Genomic DNA, 22,500 nt, shown 5'->3' on the forward strand with positions numbered 1-22,500 from the left:
AGCAGAGAAAAAGAGAAAGCATTTAGGATAACAAAGGGGTTGAGAAAATTTGGAAAAGATATAATAGGGGCAAAGCACATAAAATAAATTAAATTTTCAAAATAGTAAAGAGATACTAGAATGTTGGAGGCTGTATTTTGAAAGCCTTGTGAAGGAAGAAAATGAATATGAACTGGAGGATGTTAGTATAATAGAAGGAGGCATAGAAAAAAAATGACATTTGAAAAGGTTAATGGATTTTTGGGAAGATGAAAAATGGAAGAGTCCAAGAGAACATCTGACACAACATGTGAATTACTACAAACAGCAGGAGAGCCAATCGCATGTAAGCTTTCTAGAATACATGTACTATATGAAAACATGAAAAAAGGAAAAGACAGGATCTGAGAAGTGGAACAAAAACCTTGTAGTAATGGTAAACAAGAAAAAGGTGTGCACAGCAGTGCGGAAATTTTAGAGAAACTTGACTTCAAGAGCATGCTATAAAAATATTGGAAAAGATTCTAGAGAAAAGGTTGGGAAAAATTGCTAAAATCTGTATTGCCAATTTGGCTTCATGCCAGAGGGATCAACAGCAAAATAAGAAAGAGGTGCTAGAAATGTTTGAGAGGTGGAATTGTTAATACTATGTATGTAGTGTTGTAATATGAATTGTATGATTTAAACTTGTGCACTTGTTTAATATGTTTTTGTTTTCTGGAAAGAAATAATACTAGTTGCTAACATTTAAAAGCTATGCTGCTGATTTTTCAGTCTTTTTACTCATGTTTTACTTAGGAAGGGAAACACAATCAGTTTTAGGTGTATTTGTGATTATGTAGCATTTTGATAAAAAAAAAAAAAGAATTGTACGTACATTACGTAGGGTAGTGCAGTACTGTATTGCAAAATAAAAAATCAAGGAGATTCTTTCATTATTGCAATGTCTTTGAGTAGAATATATCAATTGCTTTTTTATACATATTTAATTAGAATTTAAATTTATGAAATGAAGGCTAAGTCACCATTGACAAATATTCTTATACAGCTTAGATTTTGTTGCTAATTGTGTAATGATGAGTGCTGTTTTTAAAATTTGTAAATCATCCATATTTATTGTTTAGGACTATCTGACATTTTTCCTTACTTATTAATTGATGACTTACTCTATTGCAGTGCAGTATTGCACTGGTGTCACTACATAAGTGATTAAGACTCTTTGGTTCTGTTCCACAGAAGGTTTAGGTATACCCAGGCTCTGTCCAATGGTTCTGGCTTTATCGTTTCTAATGATGGCTTGATCCTCACCAATGCCCATGTTGTCACCAACAGGCCAAAATCAAGTACAGTTAATGTAAGTGCTTTACTAATGGTTTAATGCCAGATTGTTCTAGGTTTCATATTATTTCAAAACAATGTACTTTAGTAGTGGTTACATGTTCTTATATATATTCTTGTTTAATGATTAATTTATTATTATTCAACTTTAAGCTCTTTCCCTTTTGAGGTACAGATCCACAGAAAAACTAGATGATAGTCATTGCCCCCTTACATGCTATTAACTGTTGAATTGAAGAGAGCTTTTATTACAAACTTACACAAAGGACTCATCAACCTCACTCATCCAACCTCACTACTGTTATTTCACCATTCATCTCGATATTGCACACACTATCACTTCCTGGATATCACAATACTACTGTTGTTCCAGAATTCTTTTCACTACTGTTGCTCAGCATTTTCCAGCCTTTGCATTCTTCCTTCTAACCAACTCTTCAGAATTGTCTACACATTCCCTTTACTTGGTCACACAATCTCAGAACACTGATCCATCTTTACGTGTAGCCTAACATTTTTACTGCTGCATATCTCAGCATTACTCACCCTTTCCATCTTGTTTACTTGTATATTGCACAAAAGATTTTATTAAACAGCTCGAACTTTTTCCTTTCATGTGTATTCAGCATTTACCAATTTACCCTCATTAAGGAGGGAGTAGCCTCAACAATCCCTGCATACACTGGAACTTTAGCCTTTACAGACACTGTGTAGATATTTTGCAAACACTTTGCTACCTTCCTGGTTTCACATATTCTGTGATTCATCTCATCTTTTATAACTTACCAATCATCTGCTCAAGTTACAGGACGTGCTTGTAGTAAATACTTACATATGCAAAAAATACATATCCTTATTGCCATTCATAGACACATTCATTGCTCTGGCTTCCTGGTTGCCATATATTTCCATAAACTTATTTTAGATTTCCTCAATAACTCTGCAGTTTTGCCTAATGTCCTTTTTTTAGTTTTGAGGCACTCTGTTCCTAAAGATATTCTAATTATTATTACTATATTACTCATATTGTAAAAAATTACTGATAAATTGAAGTACCAAGACAGCAAATTCTGAGGTTAGGGTTACTGTTTTGGAGCTTGCATTCCTTCTACAAAGACTTATGTAGAGGGTATTGGGAGAAGCTGACCATGGGTTGTATGATGGGAAGCCCAAAATAAATGATGTTGCCCCATACAAGTTACACACAGAAAAAAATGGCTGCACTTTGTAGTTTTATTATAAATAATAATGATTATTTTTGTTACAACTATTGTTACCATAATCCTTGATCATGTTGCACTTAAAACATCCAACGAGGGATGGCAAGTAGTAAGTTCAAAGTGCAGGCATAGGAATAGTGACTAGGCTACATTTAGACTGAATATTCTAGGCTACCCCAAAATCCTCCAGTAACCCTTCCTAGGATATAAAAATAAACACTAACTTATATCCAAAGCATATAGAACATAAAGAAATAAGAATGACTTGCATTATCTTTTCAAAATAGTAGGTGTATATGTACAGCAAACAATATGCAAATACCACAGGAAAATAATAGGTGTATATGTACAGCAAACAATATGCAAATACCACAGGAAAATAATAGGTAGAAAGTTGATACCAAGTGCTTTCACCTTTATTCATGTGGTCGACTATGCCTGAATAAAGGTGAAAGCACTTGATATTGACTTTCTGCTTATTATTTTCCTGTGGTATTCACTTATATAATGAAGTCACATGCATCTACTGTGATTTGTAAATATGCTATATATACAATACCTTTAAATGAATTATGCTTGAATATAGTTTATTAAAATACACAGATTAGGCTATTGGGACAAAGTTCTTGAATGACACATTTTGCTTGCTAAAGTGTCATATTTTTTGGCTTATTTTTATTCCATATAGTATGTGCAAGTGTAACAGCAAAGGAAAATTAGCTAGCAGGTTACCAGCAATGTTGAATGTAGTGCACATTTCAGTTTGATGCTACTGTACTTCACTTCTGTTTAGATTCCCCCCCCCCCCCCCCCCCCCCCCCCCCTTCTTATTTAAATTTTATACGGGTACTGTTTTGTTTAGACAGTACGTTCCATATGACACACATTTATATCAGTTAGTATGTATAATACTGTGGTTTAAAATTAACTGTAGAATACCAAGTGTAAAAACGACATTCATGCAATAAGACTACGTGCAGTAAAACTTGAATGATTGTACCATACAACCTCTCTCTCTCTCTCTCTCTCTCTCTCTCTCTCTCTCTCTCTCTCTCTCTCTCTCTCTCTCTCTCTCTCTTCTCTCTCTCCTCTCGCTCTCTTCTCGTCTCAGTCTCTTCTTCTTCTCTCATCTCTCATCTCTCTCTCTCTCTCTCTCTCTCTCTCTCTCTCTCTCTCTCTCTCTCTCGTACAAAACCAGTAACCCTTCCTGAGCACAGGATGGTAATCACAATTGAGAGAGCAATCTAAAGGACTAAGGCCAAATCATTGTTCTAATTGATTAACCTGCACCTGATGCACTTGATTACCTCTTTCTTCCCCACCCCACACTCTCATCAATAAGTCTACCAACACAGAATATTTGCATTGAGCAAATCAGCATATATGCCAAGCACAGCTATTTGCATGGCTGAACAGAAGTATTTTTTATGCTCCCATGTAGAAAGTGTGAACTTTTCTCTACACTTCCATCTGTGTTTGTTAGGTTTTGCCCTCAATTTTGCCATTTAAAGCCATAAAGTAAAGTAAAGATACACATTCACACTGAGAGTGGTGTCGTCAAGGGCGTAGTGTGTTTTGGGGATGTATGGATGGTCAAGGGATTATTAGTAGTAAATAATGTTCCTATATACCCATTGGGTTGTAATTATCATGTATCTTTTTGGTTACTCAGGATATACAGTAAATGCATTTGTGTTAGGTCCAATTTATTTTTCACCCTTTCATTTTCAGTAACGCTTCTTGGTAATGGTGTTTATAGTTTTAGGTGACTATTTTCATCAGGCTATGTATGCAGTTAGTTTGTTCATTATCCACCAGTGTACTTGAATATGAGAGACAAGTTGTTTGCTAATACTATTGGCCATGTACACCCATCATCTTTGAACACATAAGCAAATTATCCAACATTAAGAATAATTTTGTTGAATGCATTTTACTTTTCATGAATACTTCAACTATAGTGTTGTTACTATCTTCAGTGAGAATATAATTTCTCATATATGTAAATAACAAACAGTTACCCATGCCGATGAAAATGTAAATAATAAACATTTAGCCATGCCATTGACTTTAAATCATGTCATCTGTAGAAAAATTGGAAAATTCATTAAAATATTTTATACTCAACTAAAGCAAATATTTTGTCATAAATGTAAGGTACACGTGGCATATGCAGGAATGGCAGTTGACCGAAATCTGGAGTGGTAAAGAATATCCCTTTGAAGAACTATGTGGGCTATGTGATGGCTCCCTTTAAATTATCAAAGATAGTTTATCTAAGATTTTTTTTCTTATGCTTGATATTGTAGTTTTTGGGTGGGAAACCTAAGCTTGAAATGATTTCCATTAGGTATTACTATTAGTAAATTTCTTATCTAGACCACTTAGCTAGTGTTCTTAACTCTCATGGTGCTGATCCAGAAACTGTATTCAGTAACTGTGCAGTGAAAGTTTTTGCAATTAATATGTAAGTAGAAACCAAACCGAAAAGTAAGTGTTATTCCAATAACTAGGTCTGTTTTTCAGGTCAGGCTACAGAATGGTGCTGAATATGAAGGCATTTCATGAGGAAATTGATGCCATCTCAGATCTTGCACTCATTAGGATAAAATGTGTAAGTTGTATTCCACATATGAAAACTTTGAACCTCAAGCTAAAAAAAATGTAAATTTTATTTACTATATTATCAGAATCGTTGTATATTTTCTTATTTGTTATGTTTTCCACTGAACAGGATAACCTAAAGCCAATAGCTTTGGGAAATTCCTGTGATCTACGTCCTGGTGAATTTGTGGCAGCCCTTGGGTCTCCTCTGTCGCTTTCAAACACTATAACAGTTGGGGTTGTTTCATCAGTTTGCAGAGCCAGCAAGGAGTTGGGTTTGCGAGGCAGGGATATTCAGTATATACAGACAGATGCTGCTATCACAGTAAGTCAGATAATGTTTTCTGTTTTTGTCATGAGTTGAATTTTACCCTCCCAGTGTTTCAAATATCTGGTCTTAAAAAGTTAGTGTATTTTAGATCTTATGTTTCTTCCTGTCATTGCTATTATAATGTTTGTAGTTTGTATTTTATCACATATAACAGTCTTTTTTTTTTTTTTTTTTTTAACATTGAGTAGGTAGTTATACATGTTTTTTTTGTTTTTTATGATATTAACAGTCTTTTTTTTTTTTTTTTTTTTTAAAAATAGTTTTCAGTTGTATTCAGGTGGTTTGGACCACTGTGAATTTGGATGGTGAGGTTATTGGTATCAACTCCATGGACTGTGACATCTGGAATCTCCTTTGCTATACCTATAGATTATGCCAAAGACTTTATGATGAAAGCAGCAAAAAAGAGACTTGAATTAGGTTGGTACAGTGAATCTTTATTTTGATTTTAATTTATTCCTTTCACTGCAAGTGCACTGTGCTGTATTTTGAAGTTTAATGTGATTTTATTCAGTACTTGTAGTTATGGTTGTGATATGCACTTTATTGAAATAATGCTATTGATATAATGCAATAAAATGCATCAGTGATGAAAATTGTAGTTTCTGATTAAAACTAATGCCAAGCAAGTTCACGTACGGTAATTAATCTCTCAATCAACCTCAAAGCAAAAATCACATACTATGTAGGTTTAAAAAAAGAAAAGAATTTTCATATCGAACTTTATTAGCATAAAAAGTCAACTTTACAACCAACTATCAGAGATATGGATCATAATCAGCCGTAGAAAAATGTAAATGGTTTGTGTTGTGAGTTGAAATAAAATTCCCATATTTATTTCTATGTGTTCAGTTGTAATTTAGACAGGTTTGAATAGCACTGATCATATTCCATTGTTAATATCATGTACCAGTATGTAGTTATCCAACAGCCCCCACATAGGAGGTATCATCTACCTTGTACTGTACACAGCTCACTGTAGATGGTAATGAAAAAATTTGTCTGACCCCAGGTATTTTTACTTTATGCCATGTAACTTTGATTGGTTCCCATAGTTCTCCCACTTGATTTTTATATGCATGCATAAGAGCTGTCTATATTTAGTAGTAACATGGCACTGATAAAGAGAATTGAGGGCAGTTTAAAGAGTTGTGACCACAGAATGCTAAGATTCATAGTTGAGTTACGATAGATCATATTACAAGGTAGCAAGTTGTTTAGAGGTCTGATGTCCAGCATTTGGAAAAAAGACTGAACTCTCAAAAATTTAGACGGTGTGAGATTGTGATGAGTAGGGTTGAGGGATAGTTAGTCAGCAAAGTGGATGTAAAAGTAGCAAGAGGAACACTAGTCGGAAGGTCCAGAGAATCAAGGAGGGTGGACATAAATGAAGATGTAGACTGGAATGGAATTCGGTCAAAAAATAAGCAAGGTAAAAGACAATGGGGAGATCTGTTATAAAAATTTGGTGTACAAATGTTGATGAGATTATGAAATCCATAGTTTCATGTATGACACTTACCTGGCAGGTATATATATAGCTATATTCTCTGTTCGCACTGGCAGAATTTTCAAAACTCGCGGCAACCGCTAGATCACTGGTAGTTCAGGTGATCGCCACCCCGTTCCCGTGGCGCTGGTGCTCGGAATCATTCCCATTTTCGTCAGATTTTTTCTGCCAGCCGAACCGGCAACATCGTTGTGGGTTCCCTGCTAGAATTTCGAACTCGTTAGCTGACTTTCGCTGTACTTTGATGGATTATTGGGTATCGTATTGGAAAGTTGGATTGGCAATCGCGTTTGGAATTTCTTATAATGTCTGATTCTGGTTTAGTATTTAGAGTGTGTGTGAAAGAAGGGTGCAAGGTGAGACTGCCGAAAGCCTCGGTAGACCCTCACACAGTATGTAAGAAGTGTAGAGAGGGTGTGTGTACTTGGGATAAATATAGCTAATGAGTGTGGAAAGTTTAAATGAGAAGGAATGGAAGACTTTCACTAAATATGTTGAGAGACTAGAAAAGGATAGAGTAAGGAGATCGGTATCTCGGAGTGAGAGGTCAGGCTCTTCTAGTAAGGCCTTGAATGCTTCTGTTATTTCTCCCCCTCCTTCCCAAGTAGAAGTTGTAGACCCTTCTCATCAGGTTTCTCCTGCGCCTGCTGCTGTTTCTGAGGATCCTAATTATGTGAAAGTGTTTGCCGCCCTTGCGTCAATGGGCAATCAGATTCAGCGTCTTACAGACAAAGTGTGGGTACTTTTGAGAGTGTCAGTGTAGTGGCTGGGGTTGCGGCTGATCGTCTCTCTCGTGCTCCTAGACCTAGGCCTCTGCCAAGCTCCCAGACCCAAGGAGAAGCATGTCGACAGTCGAAGGGAGGCGAGAGGGGTTCCCTTACGATCAGTCGTCCCTCAGGCAGTCCTGTTGCGTCCAGGCTGCAGCAGTGCGCCATAGAAAAGGCGACACTGGGAAGTGTTTTTCTTCTAACTGATAGTTCTGCGTCAGGCAGGTATCGACGTTATGCGGAAGAATCGCGTCCGCTGAAGAGGACGCATAGACCTACGTCATCTCAGGATGAACTTGCACGCTCAAATAGCGCGCTGGAGTAGCCCCGAGATTTTCTCGATCTAGTGACGATGAAGACGTGGTTCCGGTTAAAAAAGGAGGAGACAACTTTTCGTTCAAGGCAGGACGCAAGACTTCATTTAGACGGGGCGGTTCGCCTGATAGGAGCCCTCCTTCTGCATCCTGGGCAGTTTCTCCTGTATCTTCTCCTTCTCGTAGACCTCAGGTTCGAGCTTCTCGTCTTCGTTCCCCGCATGCTCAGGCATCCCGTCAGGAAACAGAGACTAAGGACTTTCTTAAAGAGATGCAAGGAAGGTTAGCTGATCTAGTTTAAATCGTGGGAAACAACGAAACATCCTCCTACGAGACGTAAGGACGCGTCTCTCCCCGTCAAGTCCTCCAAAAGGACACATGATTGTTTGCCTCCTCCTCATCGCACTTCGGATTCTCGTGTAGGACGCAAGTTACCGGGACAGGACGCAGGACGCAATCTCGGAGCGGATTCACGTTTTGTCGACGTATCTCAAAAGGACGCAGGACGCAGGCGGCAGGATCCTTCTTCTTCCCGAGAGGTTAGAGAAGAGGTTCAGCAGCAAGACCTTGGATTACAAGATGTTTCTTCGGCAGAAGAGGAGATGGAAGACTTAGCGTCTGAAGAAGAGAAAGAGGGTGAAACACCTTCTTCAGACTACAAGAAGTTAAAACTGATTGCCTTTTGTCAGTTTTTGAAGGGGGAATTTCAGCCTTCCAGCTCCGATGTCACCTCTTTCTCAATTCTCCAAGAATAAAACACCGAAGAAGTCATCGTTTTTGAAGATGAAGCTTTCAATTACAGCTAAGAAGGCTCTTCAAAGGATCGATACGTGGTTGAAAGAAAAGAGGGAAGCGGGCAAGACTTCTTTCTCCTTCCCTCCAGCCAAATTGGCATCGAAGTCCGGAATCTGGTATGCGACGGGGGAAAGTCTCGGCCTGGGAGTTCCTGCCTCCTCCCAGGGGATGATTTTCCAACATTGTTGACAGTTCCCGCAGCAGACATGCTTTGAATTCAGCTAAAGTTTGGTGGACGTCATCAGAGTTAGATCATCTCTTGAAAGGTATTTTCCGGACATTCGAGGTTTTCAATTTTCTTGATTGGTCCTTGGGGGCTCTGGGACGAACCGTGGAAAGATAAGGAATCAACTGCTTCGCAACTTCCAAGCAGTATTATGTCCTGCATGGACCAAAAGCCCTAAGGGATGGGGCGAATGAGTTAGCTTCGCTTTTCACCGCAGGAGTTTTAAAGAAGAGGTCACTCCTGTGCTCTTTTGCTGCAAAGGGCGTTTCTAACGCTCAGAAATCCGAGTTGGTTTTTTCCCCACTCTCGGATCAGTTATTTCCTTCGGATCTTATCAAGGATATTTCGCTTTCCCTGACTCAGAAGGCGACGCAGGACCTTTTAACGTCTTCGGTAAGGAAATTTTTACCCGCCAAAGTGGTTAAGAAGACACCTAAGGAGTCAAGACAGGCTAGTCAGCCCTTTCGAGGCAAGTCCTTTTCTCGTCCTTCCTTCAGAGGAAGAAGAGCTCCTTCAAGAGGGGTTCGAAACCCAGTAATAAACAATGAAGAACAAGTCCTTCAGACATCAGTGGGCCAGACTCCAGAAGTTTTGGGAGATTTGGCAAGAAAAGGGAGCAGATCCTTGGGTCGTCACGGTAGCCAAGGAAGGTTACAAGATCCCTTTTCTGAAGAAACCACTTCTTTCGACATCGCCAAGAGAGCTTGGAGCTCACTACAGCGATCCAGGGAAACAAGAAGCACTACAAGAGCAAGTACTTTCTATGCTCAGGAAAGGAGCAATAGAACCTGTTCTGGAATCACTTATCCCCGGGATTTTACAACCGGCTTTTCTTAGTAGCGAAATCCTCGGGGGGATGGAGACCAGTACTGGACTAAGTCAACTCAACTTATTTTTGTGGAGAAGACAAAATTTACTATGGAGACGACCGATTCAGTACTGGCAGCGGTGCGTCCAGGGACTGGATGGTTACCCTGGACCTTCAAGACGCATATTTTTCATATCCCAATTCATGCAGGATCCAGGAAGTACTTAAGATTTGTGATTCAGAAACAGGGTCTTTCAGTTCAAAGCCCTCTGCTTCGGACTGTGCACACGCCCCACAAGGTTTTTACAAGAGTGATGTCAAGCGTGGCGAAAGTGGTACATATTCTAGGGATAAGAGTGTCTCTATACCTAGACGATTGGCTCATAAGAGCCCAATCAAGAAGACAATGTCTGGAGGACTTAAGAATGACGTTGGCATTAACGAACGAATTAGGGCTGATGGTGAACTTAGAAAAGTCGAATCTGATCCCCAATCAGGAGCTAGTTTATTTGGGGATTCTGATTTCCTCAGCGACTTTTCGGGCTTTTCCATCTCCCGACGGCAGGCAGTGGCATCTGGAAAGTACAAGCCTTTCTAGAGAAAGAACAATGCTCTGCACGAGAGTGGATGAGCTTACTGGGGACTCTCTCGTCACTGGAACGGTTCGTTCTCTAGGAAGGCTTCACATGAGACCCTTGCAAATATTTTTGAACCAAGTCTGGCCAAGAAAATCGCAACCGGATTCCTTCCTGTTTCGAATTCCTCGCAAGATCAAAGAGGAATTACTTTGGTGGCTAACTCCGGGGAAGTTAGCGGAGGGAGCGTCGCTCCAGCAGAAGAGCCCAGACCTTGTATTGTTTTCAGACGCGTCGGACGCAGGCTGGGGAGCAACTCTCAGCCCTCAAGAAGTGTCAGGTCGCTGGAGCAAGGAGGAAGCATCTTGGCATATAAACAGGAAGGAAACTGATGGCGATTTTCTTGGCTTTGAAAGAGTTCAACGCGGTGATCCGCAACAAGGCGGTGCAGGTCAACGTGGACAATACCACAGCTCTGGCGTACATCCGCAAGCAAGGGGAACACATTCAGTCTCTCTTTGCAAGTTGGCGGAGGAGATCCTTCTATGGGCAGAGAAGGAAAACGCAACCCTTCTCACCAGGTTCATTCAAGGGGAGAAGAATTGTGAGAGCGGACCTGTTGAGCAGGGAAGGTCAAACTTCTGTCAACAGAATGGACCTCTTCATCTAGAAGTATGCCAGAGTCTGTGGAAATTATGGGGTCGTCCAGTGGTGGACTTGTTTGCGACCGCAATGACAAAGAGATTGTCGACTTTGCTCTCCAGTCCCCAGACCGTCAAGCAGTCGCAGTAGACGCCTTTCTTCTAGATTGGACGGGGCTAGATGTGTACGCTTTCCCCCGTTCAAGATATTAGGAAAGGTTTTGAAGAAATTCAGGGAAGAGTCAAGGGACGAGAATGACTCTCATAGCTCCCTACTGCCGGCCCGAGATTGGTTCACAGAGGTACTGGAATGGACAGCAGATGTACCAAGAACACTTCCAGCAAGAGTAGATCTACTCAACAGCCTCACTTCAACAGGTACCACAAGAACACCCTCGCTATGGGTCTGACTGCTTTCAGACTATCGAAAGACTTGTCAGAGCGAGGGGGTTTTGGTTTTCTAGAGAGGCGGCCAGAGCTGTGGCCAGAGCAAGAAGAGCCTCGACTATTAAGGTGTACCAGGCGAAGTGGGAAATCTTTCGTAAGTGGTGCAAGAGTCGGAAGATTTCTTCATCCAGTACCTCTGTGACCCAAATTGCCGACTTCCTTTTATATTTAAAGAAGGAAGTAGGGTTGTCAACTCAGACGATTAAAGGATATCGTAGTATGTTGGCCTCAGTATTTAGACACAGAGGTTTAGATATTACCAATAATCTTGATCTGAGAGACCTCATAAGGTCCTTTGGAACAAGGAAGGAACACCGATACAGAAACACCTTCCTGGAATCTCGATGTGGTCCTGAAATTCTTAGGAACTAATAAGTTCGAACCGATGGATCAAGCTTCGTTTAGAGATATCTCGAAAAAGACCATCTTTTTGGTGGCCTTGGCCACAGCAAAATAAAAGGGTTAGTGAGCTGCAAGCAATTAGCAAACATGTTGGCTGGAAGCATGACAAGGCAGTTTGCTCGTTCCAGGAGGTTTTCTTGGCCAAGAACGAGAATCCAGCTCATCCCACTGGCCAAGGTCTTTTGAGATTATGGGTCTTTCAGATTTGGTAGGACAGGAACAAGAGAGAGTTCTCTGTCCAGTAAGGGCTTTGCGCTATTATATAGAGAAAACCAATAATATTAGAGGAACTTCAGAATCACTGTGGTGCTCTGTGAAGGACCCTAGCAGAGCAATGACCAAAAATGCTATTGCCTTTTTCCTCAGGGAACTGATTAAAGAATCACATATGTTATGCCAAGAAGAAAATTTCGGCATCCTTAAGGTTAAGGCGCACGAAGTGAGAGCAGTAGCTACTTCCTTGGCATTTAAAAGAAATATGGCCCTCAAAGATATCATTGAAACGACGTTTTGGAGGACTAATTCAGTGTTTGCGTGTCATTACCTTAGAAACGTCAAAACAACATTTGACAACTGTCAAACGTTGGGCCCTTATGTATCCTCAGGAGCAGTATTGGGCAAGGGAGGTTTCCACCCCATCAAAACTTACTAAACATGCTAGGTATTTTAATTAAGTGGTGTTGTTTTTATGGTTGTCTGAGAGGGTTATTTCCTCTTCAGTCTGTGAAGTGTAGTGTGTTATGTTAGCTTTGTGTGTGGTTCAGGTGGTCTAACTTATCCTAGCATGAATGCCCGTGGTAAGAGAGGGCTAGGGTTTCCTGTCAACGAATTGGTCCCGTCCAGTTGTCAGAACCTTGTATTAGCTTCATCAAACTATTAGGTCATGTCCTAGTTGGGAGCTACTAAGGTTTAGCAGGCTAAGAGGCAGGATTTATGAAGTCAGCTACCTTAGCAGGTAGGAATCTAAGAGTATTTGGGATTTATTTTAAATTTTAAAACTCTTACAATGTTGCTGTCTTTGACCACTCCAAATGTGTCAATCAGCTATATATATACCTGCCAGGTAAGTGTCATACATGAAAATGATGTTATTATGATATAACAAAGTTTCATGTATACTTACCTGGCAGGTATATATAATTAAATTCCCACCCACCTCCCCTCAGGAGACAGGGTTCAGAGAAAAATCTGACGAAAATGGGAATGATTCCAAGCACCAGCGCCACGGGAACGGGGTGGCGATCACCTGAACTACCAGTGATCTAGCGGTTGCCGCGAGTTTTGAAAATTCTGCCAGTGCGAACAGAGAATATAGCTATATATATACCTGCCAGGTAAGTATACATGAAACTTTGTTATATCATAATAACATCATGTTTGCTACAAAGTTCCCAAACATAAAGACCCTTTGTGGTCTGGCAGTTTTTCTGTTTTTAATAAAAGATATGCATTCACTTGGGACATAATGTATCATGGCCATTATAAGTGGGATAATGAGCAATTCTCAAATGAGGAAGAAATGAGAAAGGTATCTTTATAAATAGATCTTCATAAATCAGTACACAAACAGTAAGTTTCCTTTATTATTAATTAGTTTACCAAGGTTACATTTTTGGGCTATCATAAGGCTTTCGAAAAGGATTGATTCACAAATGAAAGTTGACAATTGGAGTAATCCACAGCTAAAGAAACTGGGTAGGTAGTTGGTAAGAGACTAAAGGTAAGGGATTGAAAGGCAGCAAGCAATGTGCTTGGGTGCCAAATGGATGGTAGAAGGAACCTTATTCCCATCTACAATATGACACTGGCCCAACATAGATGGTAATTGCTTAAGATACAACTGGTATGTTTAGGAATGACATTATAATAGGAAGCAAGGTAAAGTTAAAGAATTGGAAAAGCAATTAAGTTGAGGTCAAAGCAGGCATTGTATGTTTGCTATAGTTTGCAGTACTCTCATCCCTCTCAAGATGTGCTTTGTTGCATAATGAGATAAAAAGTCATGTTACATCTGAAATTAGAGTTCAAGATTTCTCATGTACCACTTTGAAGTCATATGTAAAATGCACAATATGGATTAATTCATTTATTGCAATAAAAGTTTACTAAGGGAAAGTAAAGACACTTTTCTGTCAATCAGTGTCAGTTCCTGGAATAAGACCAGCTCAGTTATGTTGTACTGACACAAAGTTACCTTCATTTGGTCACCTTTTTGCATGTATGCAGTTATTACCGTTGTTGTTATTCGGTGGTTCCTTTGGAAGTAATTCAATGAAGTATTTGTATGGTCTTATTGTAATTTTGTTATAAAGTATTTGTTATACTTTTGATTTTGTTCATATTTTTTGTTGCAGCAAAGTACCCTGAATCCTCGCCTTTTCAGTACGACGTCGTTATATAGGGGTGACAATGCTCACATTGACAGAATCCATCATTCAAGAATTACAAGCAAGAGGAAGTGCACCACATAACATTCCAGCAGATATTAATCATGGAATTTTCATCTGGAGGGTGGTTGTTGGCTCGCCTTCTTACCAGTATGTATAATATGTTTAGTTTTAGAAAGATTATTTTACTTCAGGAACATTTGTCAGAGTGTAACTTAATTTAATTGTTTTCACAGAAAACGTTTGGTTTAGAATTAAGGCCCTTATTGTTTAATTACAAAGTCACCCACTAAAATTTTTCAATCTCAGTCATACTTACTGTATTGACATGACTTAAGCACATCATTTAAACAGTTGGTCCTTAGACCATCCCAAATGTGTCACAAATAACCAACATAGGTATTAATTTACGATGTGTGTAATATCTATTGGAGTATTTAGTTCACCACCTTCAGTTACTCTACATTTATAATTTAACCCAACTGAGCTATCATTGGGGTTACACTTGGACTTCCTGTGTGGTGGTCCTGAGTTCATGCTCTGTTCGTGTCTAAACTTTCATTAGCAACACAACTTTTACCATCCATGTGAACTTGGTATGGGACTCCTAGGGGAGCCCAAAAGTTTGCCTGGTGAGTAATCAGCAGTCAGTGCTTGGTTCCTCCTGGTCTTATCATGGATAGAGAGGGGCTTGGTTGACATATCAGACATATGTTCTGTCTCGTACCTTACCTCTGCTGCTTATGACCTACCTTGAAACCTTTACATTTGTTGACATAAACCATTGTGATGGATATTTTTTCAAGAGTCATAAATTCCATTTATCATTGAAGTCAGGGAGCATTAGGAAGATACTAAAGATGGTATAATTAATGCTTAAGATAGTGATGAGTCATACACAGAAATTAAGTAGAAGACATGGAAACTGATCATAAAATTTGGAGTAATCCACCAAGGCACTGATACTTCTGAAGCTTTAGACACAGAAATTGAAGAGCTTGAACAAGAGAATTGAAGATAAGTTTTCTGGGAACTCAAGTTTTCAAGTTGCTGTTTTTGGTACTGCATCAACCAGTAACCTGCTTTGTGAGGTCTTTATGGACTGAGCTTTCAAAACTGTATTTTACATTTGTATTTATCAATGAATAACAATTAAATTGTATAATGAAGTACTTTTGTGAGTGTAGGTAATACTAAAGTTTCTTGGAAGCATGCCTTCATCTCCATCTGCATTTCTTTCTGCCATTTACTTTTCATTGATTCCCCTTGGTAACTCTACATAGGCATCTAACTTATTTAGTACTATTGCCTTTCTCGAAGACACACTGTAAGAATTAGTCTATTATGAAGTCCTCATTTCATAAAAGGGTTCACCTTTTTCATTTGTATTTTTGTTGGAGCAGCAGTATTCATTTAAGAAGCAAACTAGCAACTTGTGCTGTCAAGGCATTTCTGTGACAAGTTGCGTCCATTAATTCCTCGGCCATTGGATATCCTCGTTTGAGTGCAGTTTTAATTACTCTTGTTCTTGTTGATTTATATAAGAAATTAATAAAATTCTATGTAATTTCAGTTTACTTCATGACAACCTATAAGCCATGGTTATGGTTTAATAGTGTTCCCAGGTTCCCCAGTTTTGTGTTTGTTAAACACAAGATAGCTTGTCTTTGTGTGTCATCTGGATGAATTTGTTGGGCTGTTACCATCTTTAATGCCAAAAGTGATGAAACAAACTACATTTTTATGAAACAAAGAAAGATTTTCATATAAACCCATTAATCATTTAATGAGTGCCATCCTCCCAACCCCATGCATCTAAGAGGAAATCATTGGAAACAAAACTAGTAAGTAGCAAATATCCAAGAAGATAGATAAAAAGTAAAAAAGGTAGATGCTGGTAAGAAGAGTCAAAGAAATGAATGTTCTTGGATAATTTGAATGTTGTTTATTGAATGATCCTGTAAAATTGTGTTGACATTGCTATGGATGTAGACAGTGAGGAGAGCAATTAGTGCCTATCAATAGGCCCATAGATTGTAAGGATAGTGGTTGCTTTTCTGTCTTGAAAACAAAAGACTGTCTGGGGACATTTAAATACAAAGAATGAAGGCATTGTGATTGATGGGTTTGTGATGTGGGAATTTTGTTTTATGAAAAGTTTTTCATATCATACAATCTCCCTAAGCTGTTGATTTTATGTCAATATAGTGTTGACTCGTATGAAAAAAACCATAATCACCACTTGTATCTCACTCAGATATATCTAATGTTAACAGTAACTTATGAACAATATCTTCAATACACTGGTTACTCTGTTATCACTTAATTAGCTAAATTGCAATACCCAGCAATTTAGACTGAATTGTATGCTCAGAAATGAATACTGTTTTTTCTGTTTTTACTTTAAAGGTATGTAATTTTTCACTCATATCATCATTGATATTTTGAAGCATGTTTAGTAAGTACCATAGAATTTTATCCTCCATAATATTTACTTCCTCTGGGCACCTATTTCCAGAGCTGGCTTGCAGCCGGGAGACGTGATAACTCATATAAACAACCATCCAGTTTATTCTTCGAGAGATGTTTACAAAGTTCTGGAAAGTCAAGGAGATCTTAATATGGTTGTTGTTCGCAATGGGCAGCGTTACTCGGTGACTGTAGTACCTGAAGAATAATTGTGAGCCATTTTTTAATATTTAAGAACTGATTATTGTTAAGATGTGGTATTGACATCTTGATGAATGATATTCATTGCTCAAAAGAAGTAGTTGAGGTGTTGTTTGCAGAGGCTAAGTCATAACTATAGTGAACACAGCAAAACAGTTTTAGCTCCATTATTTTGATTTGTAATGTGCACTTATATCTATTGAAGAATTCCAAGAGATCAAGATTGAAAAATAATGTATTCAGTCAGCAGTGTGTTAAATGATTATGGATTATTTGGATCCAGGATATTACAGCAAACTAAATAGTAATAATAACTATTGGGAGCTCTCTCATAAGGCAGTCCAGCAATCTTATTCATGTTGACCTTGATATTAAAGACTAGAGTTTGTTCCTCAAGCCCTTGTATTGAAAGGAAGGTCGTGTCAGTTGTATTAATCAGTATTTCCTAAGTGCATGGAGACTGCAATTTTCAAGGAAAGCATTATATTTCTTTTCATACTTTTAACTTCATAGATATCTTCCAATGTGCAATACTTGTAAGTTGACAATCTGTAATGCTCTTGGTTAATCTGTAAAAGCAGAGTTGTGCATTGTCAGTGCTGATAAAACTTTTCAAGAGTCTAAATTATATTAGCAATTAGTTTAATATTAAGATTGAATACTACTTTAAATCACAGATGCAAATTTTATGCCTTATAGGAAGATGTATTTATTGGTAGTTTTGTATGCCTAAAATAATGGTTGTTTTTATAATCAACTTGGGTATTGAAAGCAAATAGTATGCACATATATTTATAACTGATTTCTTCTCTGTAAAGATAGTGATAAAGGCAATGATAATAAAGGAGGTGTTCTATGGTTTTGGGAGATCTCAATTCTTTGTTGAGTCCTGGGAATCTACTTCTTGTCATCTCTCGGTGGTTAGTTGTATTACGATACACCAAAAATGCCTAATGCACCCTTGGAAATTTCTTTGACATTTTATTATGTTGTCTTAAATTCCTTTTAAGCCTTCCAAGAGCAAATCTTTCAGTATTGCCAATTACAGTGGTGTTTGATTGTTGTAAATGGATCATATGTGAACAAGGTATTTGAAGTGATGTTTACTAGTAATGGAAGAATAATAAGAGCATAAATGGATTGCTTAGATATGAGAACACGAGATAAGTAGTTTTATTTTTATTAACTAAATAAAAGACCAGGTTTTGGAATGCAGATAGTAAAAGCATGGACAGTTAATGGTAAGGTACTATATAAATTTTTACAACGAATTACTAAAACATTGTTCATCCATTTGGAGAGATAACGTAAAATTAAATTAGTAATAATGTTAATATATAAAAAAAAATTTATATTTGTTTCATAGGAACAAGTTTATTTTATCCTTTTGCAGCTAGTTAAGATCTTGAACTTGTTAGACAATTTTTATTTCCACCAGATCTGGCCAATATATTAGAAATGGGTTGAAGTAACTCTGAGGTATATCTTTTACATGTGGTTCTCAACCTTACCAAGTGATACATTGTGGATAAATTTGAGTTTTTGACATAATAATGTCATTTATTAGTAAAAAAAAAATTATTAATGCTGTTGCTACTAGGTATATTGAAGAATTTTTTGTGAATCTTCAGTTGCAGTTGAAAATCACAAAGAGTGTCTTGTCAACTGGAAAATAGAAATGAAAATCAAATATAGAAATATCTATTGTAGTACTTTATATTGATGTTTTTTCTTTTTAGTGCTAAAACACTTGGATATGCATGATATACTTAAAATTTTGTAGTGAGGAGAACTGTGGTTTGCAATCAAATTTCCTGCTTTACATTCATAAAACTATGCTAGCAGATCTGGATGTGAAATATACTGCTGACTGCCAGATGCTATTAACTTACTAACCTAGAAGATTATCTGTTTGTTTAGTTTGGCCACTCCTCACCTAGCTGTTCAACTTCTGTAAGTTTTTGTTTTTTTCACTTCAATTTTTGCCTGTTGTTTATGGACAAATCCAAGAAATATGTTTCATTGGTCTGTTTAAAATACTGTTTAATAATAGTTATTGATATAATATTGATGCAGTTGTTACAGTTTTTTGGTTTGATGCTTTTTATAACCGCTTGGGATTGCCAAAGTCGGTAGGTATTGTGTCCACTTGAGTCTCTTGGTTCTCTTTTAATTGTGATCCTGTTGGTTTTACATTGGATCATACCAACCACGTACTGCTTTTCTTTCTTGTAAGTTAATTCTGGTTTCTGATTAATTATTCTTTAAAAAAACTTTTAAAAAAGTTAGTTCTTTGATTATTTTTTTGATTTATGACTTGAAGGAGAAAAAAATCTTTCCCACAGAGGACCTTATCACTGCCGTGCCACCTCACCATTCCTCGTGATAGAAATTCTATTTGTTCAAATTTAGTATTCAAAAAGATGAACATCTATGTATTATTTAAAGTTTGTTAAAGCTTTTAGATTTGAACTCCTGTTTTCTGTAGATAGTGATTTTATTCTTTTGTGTTGAAAGATCTTTTCCAGTTTTACTGCTTAAATTAATTTGTTTGACTTTTCTGATTTTTCTATTTTTTTTTATTATTATTATGTAACAGGGAAGGTAGGTCATAAAAAGATGATTTGCATTCTTTAAGATGCTGGTAGTACTCTGCTATATGATTTGTCATAATTGCTATGAGAGTTTCATCTTACGTATATCTAGAATAAAGAAAAAATATGTGCCAGGTTGTTGAGGTTTATGTGGAAATGTTAGGTACATCAGCAAAGCAAGTATGATCTCATTATGAAATGGGTTTTGATGTTTATATTATGTGATATTTTGGAAAACAGCAAGAAGAATGTTGTAATATATTTGTATAATATGTATTGTTTGCTACAAAGTATGTAGTACATATTAAATTGATATTAAAATATGAATTGCATTTTATTATCAGAAGGTAAATTTTTTGAAACGAGAATTGTACATTCTCCAAAAGGAAGAAATACAAATTGTGTTATGAATTGTCATTACAGTAGTAACTCAACTGAAAACCAAAGAATGAAATGCAGCTTTTTTCATAGAGGTGCAGGAAAAATGTGCTATATATATATATAGGATAAGGTAGGATAAGGTGTAGTATGTGGAAAGAACAAGATAATAACTAATGTGATAGATGTGGAAAGAACAAGAATATATTACCTGCATTAAGAAAACTTATGCAATTATTGTATGCCGTGCACAAAACATTCAGAACAGTCAGGGAAGTCATAAACACATAGACGTGGACTTAGGATCAGGCAGTCAGTACTTAAAACTTTATGAAAAATAATCTTCCTTGCCCCATGCACTCATCATATCCTCTAACTTGTTACATAAAGAGGAGTTAGTACAATAATAGTATTGATAGTGATTGATTACCCTAATTTGAGAATTGATGTATGTTATTGTTTACAATTCCTTTCTCATCTATCAGGTGGCATCAGGAATCTTGGACTCCATAGGCATGTAGTGCTGTCAGTGCACCTCACGTGGTGCACTGTAGGCATTACAGGGGTCTTTGCAGTGTCCCTTCAGCCCTTAGCTGCAACCTCTTTCATTCCATTTACTGTAGTACTTCCTTTTATATTTTCTTTCTTCCATATTACTTTCCACTCCTGACAATTGTTTCATAGTGTAACTGCGAGGTTTTCCTCCTGTTGCAACTTTAGAGCCATCTTGCTGCCAATTTCCTTTCCAGCACTGAATGACCTCATAGGTCCCAGTGCTTGGCCTTTGGCCTAAATTCTATATTCCATTCCATTCCATCAGGAATCTTGGAGCAAAATACTATTAGTAATCCAGATGGAATATCCAGTACGTAAATACTCCAAGTAAGTGCAGTAATTTATTTATTTATGTGTTGAGAGAAAGTAAAGCACATATATAAGGTTCATTACATAATACTGTACTATTGCAAAGTGGATAGGTAAGTTATTTGAAAATAAAATGGGAAGAACAGAGAAACTTGAAGTGTAATTAAATACCTATACGTATTTAACAAGCATCAAGCTTACAGGTACAAATGGTAGGACAAAGTAGATACACTACAGTAGTATATAAAATCAAGAACTTGTGACCAAGTAGTAGCTTAAGGCCTTTGTTGGGGCATTACCAGTTTTTAAGTCCTGGTATTTTTATAGTATTGTAGAGTGTCTGCTTCCCCCTTCTTTTGTGTCTGTAAGCATGATGTTTGTTAAATGAAGTTAGTACAATTTGTATCCTGTTTCTCTTTTCTCCGCCATGTTGTTTTCCCATCTTTTCATTTCCTTGGTAATCTTATTTACTTAATATTTTATTTCAAATCTTAATTTAACTTCACTTAAACATTAGATTACCTTAGTCTTCAGGATTTTCATAGCATGTAGGGATATATTGTAACTTTATTATTCTTAATTATTCATTTTTAAGATTCATTTTATATTCTGCAAGTTTACTTGAATTTCTTTTAAGAAAATGGCTTTTTGATATAGTTGATAGAACTACCAATGTATCTACACTTAACAGCATTGTTATGAAACTTAGAAATAGCATACATAACAGATATCAACAAAGGATTGTTTTGTTCTAGCTTTAAATTAGGTACAGCCAAGCAATTGATGAGGGACCACACTGCTCTCCCTTTCAACCCCTCATGGTATCATTTTTCTCATATTAATAATTGTGGCTGTAGTAATGAACTAAATGGATACAAAGTTAGAGAGGGTAAGATAGAGGAGAATAAAAGAAGTTCACGGTCTCTCGTGTCACATTGCACTAGAGGCGATGATGACAATGATGTATGATTAAAGATAAGATTTTGTGCATGCTTACAAGATGATGGATAGGGTAGTCTAGAGCTCGAGAAAGAGAGAGAGAGAGACACTTTGATAAAAATGTAAGGGAAATAGGTTTAGCAAAAATGAGAAGTTATTCTACATACGTAGATGTAATTGTTAATATAAAAGTCATTGAGGAAATGGGTCTCAAATTTAAAAAGTAAAAAATTCGTCGAAGTTTCTTTGCAATAAGTTTTCTGTGCACCATCATGGCTAGCTTTAACCTTAGATGAAATAAAAAGTACTGAGGCTAGAGGGTTGCCATTTGGTATGTTTGATGATCAGAGGGTGTGTGATCGACATAACAATTTACGGCCCTCTAACCTCAGTAGTTTTCAAGATCTGAGAGTGGACAGAAAATGTGAGACGGACAGACAAAGCCATCTCAGTAGTTTTCTTCCACAGAAAACCAAATATAAACAAATGGAGAAATGCTTGGTGAAGCAAATGCATTGCTGGGTCGATGAAGTGATTATTCTGAAGAATCGTTGAATGTGGGGGACAAAAATGAGTAAGATGTGAACGATGCACGATTGGAAAGGGTGTGTTAGGTTGTGCATGCCTTTGGACGTGACTGTTGAAGATGTAAGGAGATTAGAGATGATGAAGGATGGAAAGACAAGAAGGAGTTGATGCGATTGCGAATGA

General features: G+C 37.3%; 1 protein-coding gene across 1 annotated transcript; it reads left to right on the plus strand.

Annotated features, from left to right (window-relative positions):
* Positions 1-1,215: 1,215 nt before the first annotated feature.
* Positions 1,216-17,027, plus strand: LOC135225266 (serine protease HTRA2, mitochondrial-like; the record flags this gene model as incomplete). Its single annotated transcript, XM_064264594.1, is given in 9 exon segments — positions 1,216-1,333; positions 5,064-5,096; positions 5,098-5,151; positions 5,272-5,466; positions 5,750-5,803; positions 5,805-5,892; positions 14,312-14,331; positions 14,334-14,494; positions 16,863-17,027. Coding segments are annotated over 9 exon segments (883 nt in total), but the record flags the coding sequence as incomplete, so codon positions are not given.
* Positions 17,028-22,500: the final 5,473 nt, after the last annotated feature.

This window comes from Macrobrachium nipponense, chromosome 13, assembly GCF_015104395.2.
Source record: "Macrobrachium nipponense isolate FS-2020 chromosome 13, ASM1510439v2, whole genome shotgun sequence".
Taxonomy (NCBI): Eukaryota; Metazoa; Arthropoda; class Malacostraca; order Decapoda; family Palaemonidae; genus Macrobrachium; species Macrobrachium nipponense.